Genomic DNA, 16,214 nt, shown 5'->3' with positions numbered 1-16,214 from the left:
TTCTGAGCTTGGACTTGTGCGGTTTTGTGTTTCGACCCGCATGACTGAGGACGAGGAATGAAGGTGACGAGGTGGCGTACTGAGGAAGCAGAGGTCGGACAAAGCTCTCTGTTATTGCGGAAGGTTACCGACAGTTGTCATTGAGAGCCGCATCGCATGGATGTACAAAGGCTCCCCGACAGACGATCTCGTCCTTGTTCTCAACAGGATGGGTCTCGATGTGATGAAGTACTGAAGACGATGGTGCATCTCGCGCAGATCAAAAAGGCGCCCAGCTTGACGTTCACGATGGTCACGCCCGCTACTGACCAATCTGACTCTGACATGAGTGATCTCCCAGGTCTCTTCGTATCGCCACCCAAGGACGACACCTCGCCGACCGCACCGGACACGCCGACGCCAGCCGCCCGTGCGCCGTCACCGGCACCCCGTGCTCCATCTCCTATCCCAGAGCCGGCAGTTATACCCGCAACATCGCAAGTCCATGTTCCCCGTGCTCCGTCGCCTGCTCTGAGGGCCCGCTCTCCTTCCCCAGCACCCAGCACGACCTCCTCTTTCGGTACGCCCGATCTCTCTCGGTTGAAGCCCGACGACGCCTCCGACTCGGAAGTGATCGTGACCGAGGAGCCGACGCAGACGCCCGACTCCTCCTGGGGTCTTGCCCGCAACCACTCCAGTCTGCGCCTCTACCTCGCATCGCGGCACAATCCCTTCCTCTCCTCGCTCTCGTCTCCGGGGTCGCCCTCCCCCTCCCGTCCGCCCTCGCAGCCATCGCAGCCACCCTCGCCGACGACTCCTCGCCCGCCAAGGGCGAAACGCACCAAGGTCACTGAGGAGGGCGAAACGCTGCTACGCCGCATGCATGCACACCAGGCGCAAGTCGTACACCTGCGTGCCCAGAAGGCGGAGCTGCTCGCCGCCTACGCGGCCTGGATGCAGGTCTACGAGGCGAGTCCGGGCAAGGACGCAAAGCTGTGGAAAGTGCTGTGGGACGCATTCACGGCCCTCGATGGCGCGCCGCAGGTCACGAGGGCGCAGAGGCGGATGGAGAAGGCCGAGAAGCTCGAGAGGCTGGAGAGGGATAAGCAGAAGCGATGGGCGCCGAAGATTCTCGCCGGTGACGAGATGCTGCGGACGCTGCTCTGCGTCTTGCTCCTGTGGCTTGTTTGGCGGATTGGCGTCGAGTCGCGATAAGTAGTCCATCTTCCGAAATTCATCCATGGCGCGAAAACGATAGCACGTCGCGTCCATTTAGCGCGCTTTTTGAGGGTTCAGCAACCTAGGCTGCTGACCCAACACCATCCACAGACTTCTCCACGTCTTCCATGCAATCAACACCTCGCGTCCAAACGTCCCATAGAACATGCAAAAGCAATACACAAGGGCCAAAAGAGAAGAGCTTCCTGTCGGAGAATCGAACTCCGATCTCCCGCGATCATACATGACAAGCGAGCATACTAGCCGTTATACGAACAGGAACTGGTTGTTTGTGTGTCTCGGAGAAGGATTCTCAACACTGCGCCCGTAAACCGCGCGTGTTTTCTTTTGGAGCTTGCGGGCGGTGGCGCACGCCTTCCCGGTCGCATTTTCCAATGCTTCTCCGGGATCCGGCTGCCGAGCTGCCGAGGCTGCTCATTTGACCCTCTCGCACGCGATCGCGCGCTTGTGATCGGCGTGTGACAGTCCACGTTTGGTCCGATTGAGCTCTGCGGACCATCGCTGCGCCGCTGTCTGCACCGCAGCACCGCTACCCCCTGTTTCGTTTGTGCTATGTCGGTGCAGGGCCAGTGCAGCTCTGCCAATTTGCGCCGCCGCAGCTCTGGCGACAAAGAACAAAGGTGTAAGACGCAATCTAGTCCGCCCCATGCGCTCTTCCTCGGCGATCGACTGTGGGCGGTGCTGAGCCCTGCTGGAGGGCTCGGCGGGCGCGGCGGGAGGGCGCTACGGGCACACTACCTGGATCTAGTGACGCCGCACGACGCTGCGCACTGCGCGCCGTGCGCCCCGATTCGGCCTGTCTGCTAGCTGTGTGCCGATCTGAACTTTAGTCTTCCTCCGCAGCACAGCGTGCATGTGGTGCCATGCACTATCAGCTGGGGTGATCTCGCTATCTCTGCATCATCTTTTCGCAGCCCATCTTCTTTTCACGTCCAGCTTCTCGTCACCTTCAGTCTTCACTCACACTCCTTTCATCTGCACACTCTCTCCGCTTGACTGAACGACCTTTTACGAAACCTCCACCCGCACATCGCAATAACATGAGCCAGACTCACGATCTCGGAGCACCCGAGAAAGGCGTCCTCCTTCCTCTCTACACCGACAGCAAGAACGCTCTCGAACAGAGCGACACACCACACCCCCTCTACACCGACGAGTGGCTCAACGGCGAGCCATGGCGGTACCGCGCAATCCTCGCTATCAACCTCCTCCTGATCATCTGTGGACAGTACGCCTTCCTCTGGTAAGCTTTCTAGCGGCCGTTTCCGAGCTAACCACCAGCGGCGTGTGGCCTCACTTCTGCGTCGTCTCCATTTCGCTTGGCATTGAAGGTCTCATCAACGTTCTGACGCCGTACCTCGAGCGCGGCCCGCGGTGGCCGAAGGAGTACTGCTTCCACCTCTTCCTCGACCTCCTGCACGGCCACTTCATGATGTCTATCCTCTCGGTGCTCTACAAGCCGGATCTTGACGTCAATTCGATCCTCCGCGTCTTCCTCTGCAGGGACTACGTTGACGTAAGTTGTGAGGCTTGGGAAAACTGACACACAGCGCCTCGTGTACATCGACTGTATGCCACTCGCCATCGGCATCTTCCTCGGTTACAGCATCCTGATCCGCTCCATCGGCCACATTGCGTCCGGCGAGCCTCTCATTCCCCGCGAGGGACAGAGGTGGAGCGACAACATTGTCGTCGAGACCGTTCGCTACTTGATTCGCGATGGCGGACTCGTGCTCTTCTTCTTCGTTGTGAGTATTCACCTTTGAAGCGAAGACTCTGCAAGCTGACTGTCAGTACGGCGACCGCATCCCCTCAGTCATTTGAGAGCAACCTCCATCGACCCAGCTTACGCACAACTTTGTAGCCTCTACACACGAGCAGACGACCAGTCTACGACCATGCATGTATCCATGACCTGTGCATGACGGACGGTTTTGGCGTACGCAGTATAACGCTCACAACAGGCGAGTCGCGAGCTCTGAGTGCAGGCAGCCCTTGGGGCAGGGATTCACCCTCAGAAGGTGAGCTTGATTGCGACTCGCAGCCGATCAGCGTCTTTACGGGTTTACCCTCTGAATGGCTCTTCATCGTTTGCCCTAAGGCTGGCGCCCGTCTCTTTCTCGTGGCACTCGCTCTGACTGGTAAGCACTGGACATCCAACCCCAGGCCCATTGGCTTCGTGGCATCGTTCACAAGGCTGTTATCATCGTGCTCGTCCTTGTCGTGATAATGGACAGCCAGTCCTCGCTGATTTAAATAGCTCGGCAAGCATGTCCCCTACGTAGCCAAGCCTTCCTCCTACGTAGATTCCCCAGCACCTCGTAGGACCGACCTCGATCGTCGCAACCATGCACACCCTGGTACTTGTGATTCTGACCAGAAGACCTCCGCAGGAACACTGCCAGAGCTGCGGCGATGAAAGACCTCAGCACTGTGCCCGGCTGCGCCGCAACTTCACAGTGATGGGCGAAGGGCGTGAAACAGACCCGCATGGTCAGTGACAGCGGCCGTTGAAGTTGTTGGGTCGAGCTTTCGTCGTCTTTCCTTTCTCTTCCCCTCTCTTCACTCCTCTTCGCTCGCACAGAGTATAACAAACTAGCAATTCCCCTTCCTCCTATCCGAACGACAATGAACAGCCAAGCGAACGGTCATGCGAACGCCCAAGCAAGCGGTCAGACTGCAAGTGGCCACCCCAGCACTTCCCCATCTGCCTGGTCGGCGTGGAAGCAAGCGAACATCACCAGGACCCGCCTCACTGTGGCCGCCAATGTCCTTCTCATCATGGGAGCGCAGGGTGCGCTTCATCGGTGAGTCGAACAATCTGGATTACCACTGACTTACAGTGGTGTGTGGCCTCACCCCTGCCTCGTCGCTACTCTCACCGGCATGTACAACCTCTTGGAAGCCTGCAAGCCCGCCACTCAGCTCTCGTGGCGCAAGCGCCTGCTCGGCCACTTCCTCTGTTCCACCTTCCCCGCCCACACTGCGACTGTGGTGATGACCGTGGGCTGCAAGTCCGGTTTTGAACTCTCCACCTTCGTCCGTGTCTACACTTTCATGGAACGCATTAAGGTGAGCTCACTGATGCTCTGGCGGCTGACATGAGCAGGTCCTGCAGTGGAACTACCCTATCGGCTGGCTCTGGGCAATCGGTCCTATCCACACCCTGTCCTTCCTCCTGGCCCGCATCACCCATTTCGTGCCCGACTTCCCCGGCAAGGACGAGTGGATTATCAATGGCGAGATGGAGAGGGTTCGCGATGTGCTCAGGGACCTCATCATCGTCCTCCTTGTGCTCACGGTGAGTTTGAACGATTGAACGACTGCCGTCGCTGACTACTCAGTACGGCGAGCGCGCGGCCCCGTAATGGCTGTTTGTGCCTTCTGGCTAGTTTTGTGAATCCTATAGAGGCTCCGTGTAGCAAGGAGCAGCAAACTGTGTAACTCTCCATGTATGTATGTTTGATCCCTCGGACCATGCTACGGACGGGAGGAACCCAACTCGTTGCAACTGAACGGGGCTCTTCTAACCCCACTGACCGAGAGGGCACTTTCCGCGTTCAGCTAGCAGCTGGCAAGAGACCTGCCTTGCGGGCACTGCGCGCTGCGCGGGATTGGCGCTGCGCTCTGCGAGCATGCGCAATAAACGGGCACACGTGCATCTTGTCTGCGGGGAGGGGCGTGAAAGAATGAGTAGGCACACACAGTCGTTGCCTACCAGATAAGAACACCTTCACGGTCATAGGCTTTCTCCGCTTTGCACTTTCCGTGAACAACACATCTCTCAACGACCGTGTCTCAGCTTCAGTTACTCACAGTCAACAAGTCAAACGACTCCCACTTACACCTCTCTCAAAACAATGAACCATCGCGCCATCGGTAACAGGAACGGCTCTCCAGGCCAAGCCAGCAGCTTTGCCGCCGCCGCCGCTCACCACCCCATCCCCTCTGTCCGTTTTGGGGAGAAGGGCACTCCTTTTCGGGGCAAGCGCTGGGACTGGATCCAGCAAAACCGTTTGTTGTTCCGGTTCCTGACCTCTCTCGGTCTCCTGATGACCATTGGCGGCCTCGTGGCCCTCGACAGGTGAGTTATGTTGGCAGACTACTGCGCGTGTGACATTGACCCTCACAGCGGCGTAGTTTGGCCTCACGTGTGCCTCTTCTCTTTTATCATGGGCATCAGCATCATCATTGGCGTTTGTTCGCCGCTGCTCGAGTCCTCTTGTGAATCCTTCGCCCAGGCCCTCGGCATGTACCTCCTCGACAGCGTCCTCCACGCTCACCTTGTGACAGCCGCGATGACCGTCGCTAGCGAAGTCGGCGGTCCCGAGTTCTCGTTCGGCAGAATTACCAGGGTCTACTTCCTCGTGGAGCGCATCCCGGTCAGTCCGCCTCGTTGACCACTCGTTCTCAGCTGACATTCGCACAGTCCTTGAAGTTCTGCTGGGCCACACCTCTGAGCCCCTTCGTCTTCACCGTTTATCGCCTCTCTCAACGCTTCTTTATCCAGAAGAAGCTTGGGAAGCCCTTCCTTGGTGGTCCTCGCAAGTGTCACGAGCACGACATCCGTGCGATCGCTCTGGATCTCTTCAAAGAGCAACTGCTTGCTTACCTCATCTTCCTCGTGAGTGTTGGGCTCGGCCATCGACTAACTCACAGTACGCCGAGACCTCCACCTTTGAACTCTGAGCGCAGAAGTCCTAGGCGTAGAATTCCCCAAGCCAACCTTCTATGTAGATAGACCTCTCATAGTCACCCCAAACTGTAGCCTGTGAGCCACTTGTGAGCCACCACTCCAGTCTATGTAAACAGTAACGTGTGACATCAACCTGGGCGACTCGCTACTGAATCTCTTTCGCAGGTGAAAGGGTGGACCACCTCCACCAGGCGGAATGCGGTGTCCATCGGCCTCCACTTTGCTTGAACGTCATGGTCGGCATTCTTTCGTCTTGGCGACTCGATGATTGCTTAACGTCAGCCAGGGTCGTCTCCGGAATCTTCAATCCTCTCCATTCACGCCGCCAGAACTCATCCACAACGATGTCGCTCGCGGATCTGACCATCATCGAGCTCACTCCCGAGCAGAACTCGCGCGCAATCGCCAATACCTACCCCGCCTGGAACCGCGGCCTGCGTCCAAGCTCGTTCCAGCGTGTATGCGAGGATGTCACATCGCCGATTCACTCGTGGGCAGCAAAGGGACGCTTCAAGTCATGGGCGCTGGTGCGCCGCTCCGAGGCTGAGAACCCCGACTGTGAGCTCCTCTCTCACTGCGAGACGTACCGCCGACCTGCGATGGTGAGCGATGCCAGCGGTGTCCGGAGGCGTAAGTCCTACGGCATCGCGTCCGTCTACACCCCCGAGCAGTTCCGCAAGCAGGGTTATGCGCGCCGCATGCTCCAGCTGCTGCACTACGTGCTTGCACCGGCCGAGGCGATGCCGCCGTTCCCAGAGGCGTGGGGCGCCAAGCCGGTGGCGTACCTTGGCGACGCCGCCTTCAGCGTGCTGTACAGCGATGTGGGTCCCGAGATCTACGCCAGCTGCACGATCGGCGAGAGTAAGCCAGGATGGGTCAAGGAGCCGACGATGAAGCGAGTGTGGACCCTCGCGCCCCTGCCGCACGGCGCTGTCCAGCCGAACATCGTGGAGGACGAGATTCTCAACTTTGACGCCCTCGCCAAGCTCGAGACCGCCGCCGGGCACGTTGTGATCAAGACCGTCGAGGCGGCGCCGAAGGACAAGGTGCAGGTAGGCATCATCCCGCAACACGGCTGGCTCCGCTTCTTCAGTGCGCGTGAGGCGCTCGGTCGCGAGGCCGCTTCCCTCCCGGATCCCGGCGCGCCCCTCCGTCGCTCGGGATTCCGCTCGCTCGAGAACAAGGACGCCTGGTTCGCTTACACTGCCGAGACAAGGGGCGACCAGAGCCTCCGCCTTGTGCTAAACTGGGTCCAGGGACCCGTTCAATGGAAGGATGTTGAGCGTGTTGCGCGCGCCGAGAAGTGCAAGGAGGTCGAGCTCTGGGGCGGAAGTGAGGTCTGGGACGCTGAGGCGGGCGGTCCCCGCCTCGAGGACGACGACCACATCCCCTGCCTGGCGCTTTACGGCGAGGGCGAGTGGAACTGGAACTACTGCGTTCAGTAAGTGCCTTCGGGTTGTATGATGCTGACAGACAGCTGCTTCTGGTGCTGAACTCTCGTCAACGGAGCGGGTACAACAGCTCATGTGGACCCAGTCGACGCAAGAAGATCATTCTTCCGACCCGAGCAATATCGGTCTGTACGCTCCGGCAAACTGCCCGAAAACCGTCCGCTCAATCGACATCCGGAACACATATATGAAGATGCATCTACAAATTTACTCCTCAAGCCAAACCTGCGGTGCGGCCGGGAACCAGTTCACCATCTCCTCGCCCTGGAGCGCGCTAACATCCAGCCCCAACGCCGCCGGATCCTCATTCACGGGGAACCATGCAGAGAGATTGAGTTCCTCAGGCCAGCTAACGTTGTTCGCCTGGGGCACGCCTGCGCCTCCAATCTGCCCTGCGGCCTGCACGGGATCGTGCCACGGGAACGGGTTGAAGCCCGGGTACTCCGTGTTCGCAGCGAGGGTGGCGGCGAGGCTTTGCGAGTCGTCCATCGGCGACGAATCCGTCGTCATGCGCGTGGACGGCAGCACGCCCTGTTCCCGCGCCTTGCGTAGTGTGCGCCGCAGGCCGTCGCTGAATGGCTTCACGGGATATACGGGCAGCTTGAGCAGAAGCTTGTCGATGTTGAGCGAGATCTCATGCAGGTCGCACGCCGTCGGGAGGAGCTCAGCCATGCGGATCAAATACCGCGCTGTGGCGACGATACCTACGTCTGGGAGTCAGCTGTGTCATTTTGTCGGGTCACTCACAGTAGTTGTGATTGCCGAACTCGGACTCCTTCTCAAGTCTCTGATTCGCAAGCGATCCGACCAGGAAGGCGCCGCTCCGCATCGCCTCCTGAATCCACTCTCTGCGCTCGGGCGAGAGACGGAAGACGTCCTCGCGCTTCAGCACGCCGTACCAAGCGGAGCTGTTCGCGTACATGAGGCAGTAAGCCTTCTGATTTTCGAGCTCGATCATGAGGAAGTGGTCCCGCTCCAACCCCTGCTCCTCGTAGTACGACAGCCAGTGGGCGTACAGCTCCTTGATTCCGTTGTTGGCGCGGCGAATTCCGGCATCAATCTCGCTCGGGTGCAGCATCGCGATACTCTCCCAGGGTCTGAAGGCGATCTCGCGCTGTTCGCACATCTCACACGCGATCACCAGACGGGAGTCCAGTGGCGTGCTGTAGGGGTGGTCGATGAGTTCGCGCGCGTATTGCAGTCGTTGCGGGGAGCCAAACTGGATAGGCAGCGAATGGTTGAAGCTCATTTCGTATGAGAGACGGACAATCGCAAGCCACGTCCTAGCACCGACGACGAGGGGACGCTGCCGCTCCAGCAACCGGTCGGGGTGCCGCGAATCCTTCCTGATCTTGTGCAGATAAGGCAGGCAGCGATACAGCCGCATGTCAACGGCAAGACTCATGACGTGGCAGCACGTCCGCCAAGCGTGCTCAGAGTACGAGATCATGGTCACAAGCCCCTGCACCGTCTCTAGCGTTGCGGCGGGCGAGAACAACGTCTCCTTCACCATCTTCTCAGCCTCGGAGCGGATGCGCTGGCACACGTCCGACTTGACGCCACTCAGGCTCTCGCCGTGGTGCAGCGCAACCATGAGGATGACTGTGACGCAAAACGGGGATCTTCGCATGAGACTGTCGTACGTGTCGTGCTCGGGGTCGAAGACGGGGATGAACGGATGCGCGTACTTGTAGAAGCGGGCGAAGAGGGCCCGCGCTTCCGGTTCGCCGATCAAGCCCGAAGAGACGGGGTCGACGAAAGAGTGCCGCAGCGGGTCGCCGCGCTCGTGGATCGGCGAGTGTGTCCATTCTCCCGCTTGCTCGTTTGTCTTGCGCTTCTTTGGCCGCGGCGCCCCACCGGCGGGCAGGCTGCCGTGCTGCTCGATGAAGTGCAATTCCTCCTCCTTCCGTGTGAAGTGACGGAACGGTTCACCCTCCATCGCGCTCTCGAGCATGTCGTCTGCGCTAAGCGGTGACGAGGACCGCGACGCTGGAGGCTCGGGCTCCTTCGGCTCTGGCGGGTCCGGCAGGACCGCCATGCTCATCACGCTGCCCGTCGAGGGGAGCGATGGCGGCGGCGGAGGCCGGAACGTCCCATGGTTCTGCTGCGGCGTGTGCTGGTTCAGAGGCGTGTGCGCATGTGTGTGGTTGTGGTTGTGGCTGTTGCTGTTGCTGTGGTGGTTCGAATGGCTCGAGTGCGAGTGCAGCTGAGCCCGCGGCGAGAGGATGTCGCTCTGCGCTGCCGGCGTCGTGCTCGTTGGCGGTCCTGCCAAGCGCGCAAGCACGCTGGTCATCTCGTCCAGCTTCTTGTATATCCCCGACACGTGCCCTTCGAGCTGCTCGATACGTCTGTTCGTCAGCAGCACGCCTTTGCCGACGATAACCGGTGCCGGTTGAACTCTCCGGTATCGGGGTCACACTTGGAAAATACACAGTCCGACGTTGAAGAGCTCACAGCCTAGGCGCTGCCATCTCGCCCCCCATGCAACACCAACCAACGTCTTCAGCCGTTGACAGAGGTACTCACGACTTGGTCGCCTCTGTCTCCTCGATCATGCCTCTCGGCACAGGTCCCATCGCGAACCGGCAAGGGATGCGCATGTTCTTGCAGCGTTTACATGGCGGATGATCCTTTCCGACACATTTGATCTTCATTTTGCGGCACGCATCGCAGGCGCCTGTCTGTCAGCATGGCTCTCCGGCAATAGTCGCTCCGCCGCCGAGACATCGCGCGGTGGAGGAGCTGGGGTTCGGGGAGGGCGTTGATGGACACTCCGCCGTCCACGAAGGAGTGTCGGCGCTGATAGGTCACTCACGCGACGGCGCTTCTACGCGCGCACTGGTGTCGTACACGACCTCGTCGAAGCCCTCCTCTGAGGACATGGTGGATGTTGTTGTTCTGAGATGCGGATAACGGCTACGTGCTTCTGACCCTCGTGGCTGACCTCTGACAGTCCTAACTTGTCCCTTGTCCTGGCCTCATGTGGCCGCCGGTCCTCGTGATCAGGTGAATTAGCCGCCCCTTCTACGCCTGTTCTGCCTGTTCTACCCGTGCATGCGGGGCCAGTGTGCGGCTGACTCGACCCCAGACTGCGTTTCTCGTTGGCTCCATGGGCTTCCCCAGACATTGCACGATCTATCTGCCCTATCATTGAATGCAGATGCAGCGATGCGGCGTGGAATGTCGCGACGCGATGTTACCCAGTCGATAATTCAGCAGTTGGTACGGCAGCACGGCGCGTGAGGGGAGAAAGGCACCCGCGAGATGACAAGAGACCGATTCGGGCGTGAACCCAGCACGGCCAATCATCGGAGCCCCTCCGAGTGGGCGGGTGGGGGCCGAAGCCAGTGCCGCAAGACCCCCAAACTTCCATCTGCCCATCTGCGCGTAGCATGCAGCACGTGCCGGCGGGGCGTACCTGCCGGTCTGAGCGGACTGATAGCAGCGACGGGGTCAAGTTTGGCAATGCTGAGGTCAGAGTGATCTGTACTGCTCCTCTTAAGAATATCTCTGTCACTAGGCGATTTCATGGTGATCCCCTAGTCGATTTCGAGGCCTTGGCATCCTTACGGTAAGAGACGGTAGTCAGGCATTCAGGCAATCCCGCAATCCGCACGTTGCGCAATCCGCTGACTAACCCCTCTGATGCCCGATCAAATGAGTACTCGTCACCGAGCATTAATCAAACGCTCTTAGGCAGGTATGCGGAGCATCTTCAGCCCACCTTTAACTCATCACTCACCTCCTACTCACTATGTCGTCAAAGATCGAGCACCCAGGTCATCCAAAGGAGAGCCTTCCCGTGACGCAGGCGGTCCCCGTCCTCGACCTCTTCAAGCTCGCCGGCGAGACCGCGCTGGTAACTGGAGCTGGACGGGGCATCGGTGCCGCGATCGCAACTGCACTCGCGCAAGCAGGAGCACACGTCCTACTTGCCCAGCGCGATATCAGCAACACGGCGACATACGACTCAATCGTCAGCCAGGGATGCAAGGCGACGCTGGTGCAAGGTACTCTTTCGACTCCAGAGGATTGCGAAGCTCTCTGGTCCTCCGCACTCGCTGCTTCCGACAACGGCATCCAGATCCTCGTAAACAACGCAGGCACTGGTGGCTGGTCCCTCGCCGTGGACGAAAAGCCGGAAAACTGGGACAACACCATGAACGTTAACGTGAATGCGTTGTTCCATCTCTCTCGATGCGCTGGTCGACACATGATCGAGGCCGGCAAGGGCGGCAGCATCGTGAACGTGCTCAGCATCCTCAGCTTCCTGGGCGGATACGGCATGAGCGCCTACGTCACGAGTAAGACGGCGGGAATTGGTCTCACGAAGAGTCTCGCGCTCGAGTGGGCGAAGCATGGCATTCGCGTGAATGCCATCGCTCCAGGAAGCACGCTGACGGATATGTGAGTGGTAGGAGGCAGTACATGGGCTGACAACAGGAACCTCCGTCATGCTCAGGACAAGGAGCTGTACGAGGGTCGCATCAAGAACATCCCTGGTGGACGATGGGCCGACCCTCTCGACTACGCCGGACCAGCGGTGTTCCTCGCTTCGAGCGCCAGCAACTACGTCACAGGCGAGGTACTCATCGTCGATGGGGGAGCGATTGCAAAGGGCGCGATCTAGGACAATACTAAAGATAGTTGCATTCGGATGTGACACTGTACAACGAGCTTAGGACTTCTACACTGCTATTTCGCTAACTTAACATGGGCCCCTAACCCTTACTCGTAGAGCTCAGGCTCGCGGGTCTGGATAACTTCAGCCTCACCCTGGAAGGAGAAGTAGAGCGCGCCGGGGTTCTGGATAGTGGAGGCAGTGAACGCGGCATCGTCGTCGTCAATGATGACCTTCTTGATGCCGTTGGCCTCGGCGGCCTCAATGGCGAGCTGGATCTGGCACTGCTTCTCGAGCAGAGAGAACGTGTACGCGACCTCGTCGACGGTCGAGCCAATAGTGAGCAGGCCGTGGTTCTGCAGAATCGCGCAGCGGTTCTTGGGTCCCAGGGCCGCGGCGATGTTGGCGCCCTCCTCTGCCGCGAGCACGACTCCACCGAAGCTCTTGTAAACGGCCTGGTTCTCGTAGAAGATGCACGAGTCCTGGTTCGTGATATCGACAGGGCGGCCGAAAGCGCTCCAGGCCTTGCCGAAGGTAGAGTGGCAGTGGCCGATAGCCTCGACTTCGGGGCGAGCCTTGTGAATCGACGAGTGGATATAGAAGCCGGCGGCGTTGATCGGCTTCTGGGCACCAAGAGTTGGGTGGACGTAACCCTCGGGAGTCACGAGGACGAGGTCACTCTTCTTCATGAGCTTGAAGTGCTTCTGGAACGGGTTCATCCAGTAGTGCTGCGAGGGTCAGCCATGGACATCTTAGAAAGGCACACTCCGATTAACAGGCTCCCACCTCCATTCCACTTCATCGAACCGCCAAGGGCGCCTGGGCACGTCACTTTCCCTCGCCCCCAGTTCTGGGCGCCACCTCAACCTCGCTAGCGTCCAAAATGCTCCTCCATCTCCTCCCTTTTCAGCAGCCATCGAATTTACGCATTTTCGTGCCACTGTTGACTTCTTCCACCCTTCCTCTTCTTCACGAGCCGTTTTCTCATTACTCACGTCGCGCAAAATAGGATCCTTCACTGTAATGTGGCCTGCAACCCCCTCACCGAAACCCAGCGCTCCCCAGTAACGGAAAGCGATAACGAGGTGCTCCTTAACCCATTCACGGTTCAGAAGAAGAGACTCTTCGTCGTTCTTCATGACGAAGTCGGGAAGGACTTCCAGCTTGATTTTGCCCTCCTTGTCGCCGCGAAAGGTGCGATTGATCGCCTCCTTGGGCAGGTTGGCCGTGGACTGCTTGAACTCCTTCTTGGGCTGCTCGGCGGGCGCGGGCTGCGCCTGCTGCTGGACTGCCATGGGAGCCATGTTGATGGAAGTGTGGGAGGTCGTGTGGGGTGATTGAGGGGTGCGCTTTTCGGGTTCCGTGCAGGGACGTTCCAGTCGGGGAGTCTGTGCTGTGTTCGAGAGACAAAGAATCGAGAGTGACAGTCGAAGCTCGAGTGAGAAAGTGTCAAGACGCAAGAGGAATGCTGCATGGCGCGATGTCGCACGCTCTTGTATAGCCTTGGTGAGCCTAGCTGGCCGTCGGGCGACCCCGAGAGCTTAACCGACCAACTAGCCCAGACGGACGTGGCCGATGTGGGGCTCACGGGTGGGCAGTGGACCCAGCTCCCCACCCAGGATGAATGCCGCACTCCTGACCGGATCTTTGATTGCCGAGATTCCAATTGCATGCGTGTCGATTCGTGGAAGATAATACAACGACCTGCTTGCACGGGCGCCGTCGTCACATCCCGCATTGCTCTGCATCGGTCTATTCGTATTGATATCAAAGCCACCCTTGCTGGCCGACGGAAAGGACTCAAAGACCGCATTAGGTGGGGCAGCGTTCGGCACACAAAGACACCGGTTACCAGCCAGCAAATCACGTCCGACAGCATCGTGAACATCGCGGAGGTTGGAGCCCGTTCCAGGCTCGATGATGACCGCAGGTGTTGTGTCAGCCACCATGGTCTGGGTCGGTGGGTCTGCAGTACGAAGCGCTGATTACAGTCGGAAGAAGCAGCTTCGGGAGGAGCGTTGCTCTCCGACCTCTGATCCAGTGAGGTGGTGCCTCCGACATGCTAGGCTCTTTCAGTCCCCCGCAGGGGTTTGACCATCACGACGCTTCGTTAGACAACAGCTCTGATCTCCTGGACATGCTTAACCTACCGCTGTTCGACCCATTGTGCAGCCGACATGTGGACTCACAGTGACTGCAGCTCAGAACTCGGACACTGACGTATATGCCGAAGTACAGCGCGCACTGACAACTTAGGAGCAGCCGAGGTGGTCGCTCGGGAGCGCTTGATAGGCGGAGTGCTCGCTGCGATCAGCAGGAGATACTGCGGTCCGTCCCGCAGTGCGCTGCTGTCGTATCATGACCAACCCAGATCTGTATGTGGATTGAATGTGCCGAGCCTAGTGTGGATCATGTGGGGGAACCATCCATGGAAAGGTTCGTCGAAATAATCGTATGCCGAAGCCTGTATTCGGGGCATTGAGCTGCGCTCGGCTGTTAGTGTGATTGCGGCTCTGTTTCGTCGGTGCTGAAGAGGCATTTTCAGTTCTCATGATCAATGTCCGGGGTGCTACTCAGTTGAACGATCAATGGGCCACTCTGGGATCTTGGGCCGGAGGAGCGCAGAATCGGCTGCGCGTCGTTGGCGCGCCGGACGGCTCCACTTCGCGCATCAAGTGGCCTCAATGGATCAATGGGGAAGTTAGGGCCCCGAGCTGGAGTCAGTAAGAGCAATGGAATCACGGACTCCCACGAAGACCATCACACTCGATAACGTGCTCGCCAGGAGGGTCGATGTGCCGGAGCCCACGGGTGAAACGCCGATGAGAGCTTTGGAGGCCGTGGGGCACCTTAGCATTGAAAGGTATTTCACTGCGGTCCGATCGGATGGCCGCCAGAGTTCATTGCCGAACGGTGTTCGTGTAAAGAGGAGCCGTCGGCCGCGGATCCTCCTGTGAATGACGGCTGCCGGAGGTCGTATCACCCCTCACCTTCGCTCGGCTCTTCCAATTCCAAAGGTCAGGTAGGAGCGAGCTCCTCAGTGTATCCAGGAAAGGTGAGCAATAGTCAGTTGGATTAGTCGGGCGCCGACTCAAGCAGACGAAGAACGAAGCACGACAGAGTGGAAAGTCAACCTCAGGAGTTGAGTCAACTGTACTCAACCCGCGGTGCCGATCACCCGGTCAGTTTCAGCGGTACAGTCTTCAACATCAGCCCCCGCTGTCACGGCTACACTTTATGCCGTCAATGCATATTAGCATCAGATGGGAACTGCAACTGGCTCGATGGGCACCGACATGTTGTGCGTCTCGCGTCCACTGCGTGAGTACGGCATGACTCACCTCGGCCCGCATACAATCAGCTGTGCTGGCCTCTGAACCACCTGCTCCGGTGAAGACGGATGCTTTGGGTGGGGGGATCAATACTCTATCCTCGTAGCGACACTGACGACTGTCCTTCCCTCAAAGGCTCGCATCAATGTGCATCTTTCATCCCGTGAGCTGTCCCGACAGCTACCCTGGCAGAACCCGCGACATCGACTACATCTGCTGTGAGCGTTCCTTTTCCGGACCACCACTGCTGTTAGTGTGTTGGAGGTGAGAGTTTCCGAAGAGTCACAGCGTTACCTAGCCTGAAGCGAAGACCGTCGGCGCTCTGTGGAGCACGCCCTCGAGGACTCCGTTTGGACGGCGTTGTCATCCGCTGTCCGCCCGGCGCCCCACGCCTGCCATAATCCCACCGAGCGCGTGGACACTCCGCAAGCGTCAATCGTTTGAGACTGAGACAAACGTTGCTCCACCGCTTAGCATCTTGTCGTGATCTAGGGTTATCCGGGTTGACTTCAATCTGCAATCGTCTGGCGAGACCGAGCGCCGCTCCAGCAAACCGCTCGCCGATCGCATCTGGCAGTCGGCTCCGCCTGCACTCCGGAACACGGGCTGCCTTCTGGCGGCGTCCCACTATCACTGTATGGGATTTCCACTTTCCATGTCCCAATGCCAGTGTCTTACTGTCGTCGGTATGGTGCAATAGCTTGTCCTGCTTTAGTTCGATCTCATCCAGCCGAATTCCAGAAGTCCAGGATGGTCGATGATATAAGTGCGGTATCTACAAAACGGCCAGATCTGGACTTACGGCTCCATTCTCAGGAATCGCCAGCAGGGGAAGTATGTACGCTCGTGCAGTGGGTGACGGTGTTTCAAGTTGAGCATTCAGACAAGGACGATAT

General features: G+C 58.9%; 7 protein-coding genes and 1 non-coding gene across 8 annotated transcripts; 4 read left to right on the top strand and 4 right to left on the bottom strand.

Moving 5' to 3' along the window:
- Positions 1–288: 288 nt before the first annotated feature.
- A1Q1_03991 (uncharacterized protein) lies at positions 289–1,194 on the top strand (the record flags this gene model as incomplete). Its single annotated transcript, XM_014328367.1, has 1 exon — positions 289–1,194. The coding sequence occupies one exon, from the start codon at positions 289–291 to the stop codon at positions 1,192–1,194; it is 906 nt and encodes a 301-aa protein (XP_014183842.1).
- Positions 1,195–1,399: 205 nt separating this feature from the next.
- A1Q1_t027 lies at positions 1,400–1,479 on the bottom strand. Its single transcript has one exon. It is a non-coding gene; the product is annotated as a tRNA-Asp (tRNA).
- Positions 1,480–2,258: 779 nt separating this feature from the next.
- A1Q1_03990 (uncharacterized protein) lies at positions 2,259–2,465 on the top strand (the record flags this gene model as incomplete). The annotated part of the gene is made up of 1 exon (XM_014328366.1): positions 2,259–2,465. One exon carries the CDS (start codon positions 2,259–2,261, stop codon positions 2,463–2,465), a length of 207 nt encoding a protein of 68 aa, XP_014183841.1.
- A 23-nt stretch (positions 2,466–2,488) lies between these two features.
- A1Q1_03989 (uncharacterized protein) lies at positions 2,489–3,390 on the bottom strand (the record flags this gene model as incomplete). The annotated part of the gene is made up of 3 exons (XM_014328365.1): positions 2,489–2,713; positions 2,763–2,994; positions 3,149–3,390. 3 exons carry the CDS (start codon positions 3,388–3,390, stop codon positions 2,489–2,491), a joined length of 699 nt encoding a protein of 232 aa, XP_014183840.1.
- Positions 3,391–4,104: 714 nt separating this feature from the next.
- Positions 4,105–7,359, top strand: A1Q1_03988 (uncharacterized protein; the record flags this gene model as incomplete). The annotated part of the gene is made up of 6 exons (XM_014328364.1): positions 4,105–4,290; positions 4,337–4,519; positions 5,037–5,302; positions 5,351–5,600; positions 5,648–5,876; positions 6,080–7,359. The coding sequence occupies 6 exons, from the start codon at positions 4,105–4,107 to the stop codon at positions 7,357–7,359; spliced, it is 2,394 nt and encodes a 797-aa protein (XP_014183839.1).
- Positions 7,360–7,572: 213 nt separating this feature from the next.
- A1Q1_03987 (uncharacterized protein) lies at positions 7,573–9,941 on the bottom strand (the record flags this gene model as incomplete). Its single annotated transcript, XM_014328363.1, has 3 exons — positions 7,573–8,069; positions 8,113–9,713; positions 9,892–9,941. The coding sequence occupies 3 exons, from the start codon at positions 9,939–9,941 to the stop codon at positions 7,573–7,575; spliced, it is 2,148 nt and encodes a 715-aa protein (XP_014183838.1).
- A 1,178-nt stretch (positions 9,942–11,119) lies between these two features.
- A1Q1_03986 (short chain type dehydrogenase, putative) lies at positions 11,120–11,995 on the top strand (the record flags this gene model as incomplete). The annotated part of the gene is made up of 2 exons (XM_014328362.1): positions 11,120–11,669; positions 11,784–11,995. The coding sequence occupies 2 exons, from the start codon at positions 11,120–11,122 to the stop codon at positions 11,993–11,995; spliced, it is 762 nt and encodes a 253-aa protein (XP_014183837.1).
- Positions 11,996–12,093: 98 nt separating this feature from the next.
- Positions 12,094–13,935, bottom strand: A1Q1_03985 (uncharacterized protein; the record flags this gene model as incomplete). Its single annotated transcript, XM_014328361.1, has 3 exons — positions 12,094–12,714; positions 12,763–13,526; positions 13,575–13,935. 3 exons carry the CDS (start codon positions 13,933–13,935, stop codon positions 12,094–12,096), a joined length of 1,746 nt encoding a protein of 581 aa, XP_014183836.1.
- Between the last annotated feature and the right edge of the window lie 2,279 nt (positions 13,936–16,214).

Source organism: Trichosporon asahii (genome assembly GCF_000293215.1).
Source record: "Trichosporon asahii var. asahii CBS 2479 unplaced genomic scaffold scaffold00004, whole genome shotgun sequence".
Lineage (NCBI taxonomy): Eukaryota > Fungi > Basidiomycota > Tremellomycetes > Trichosporonales > Trichosporonaceae > Trichosporon > Trichosporon asahii.
This window is presented reverse-complemented; position numbering and strand designations above follow the sequence as displayed.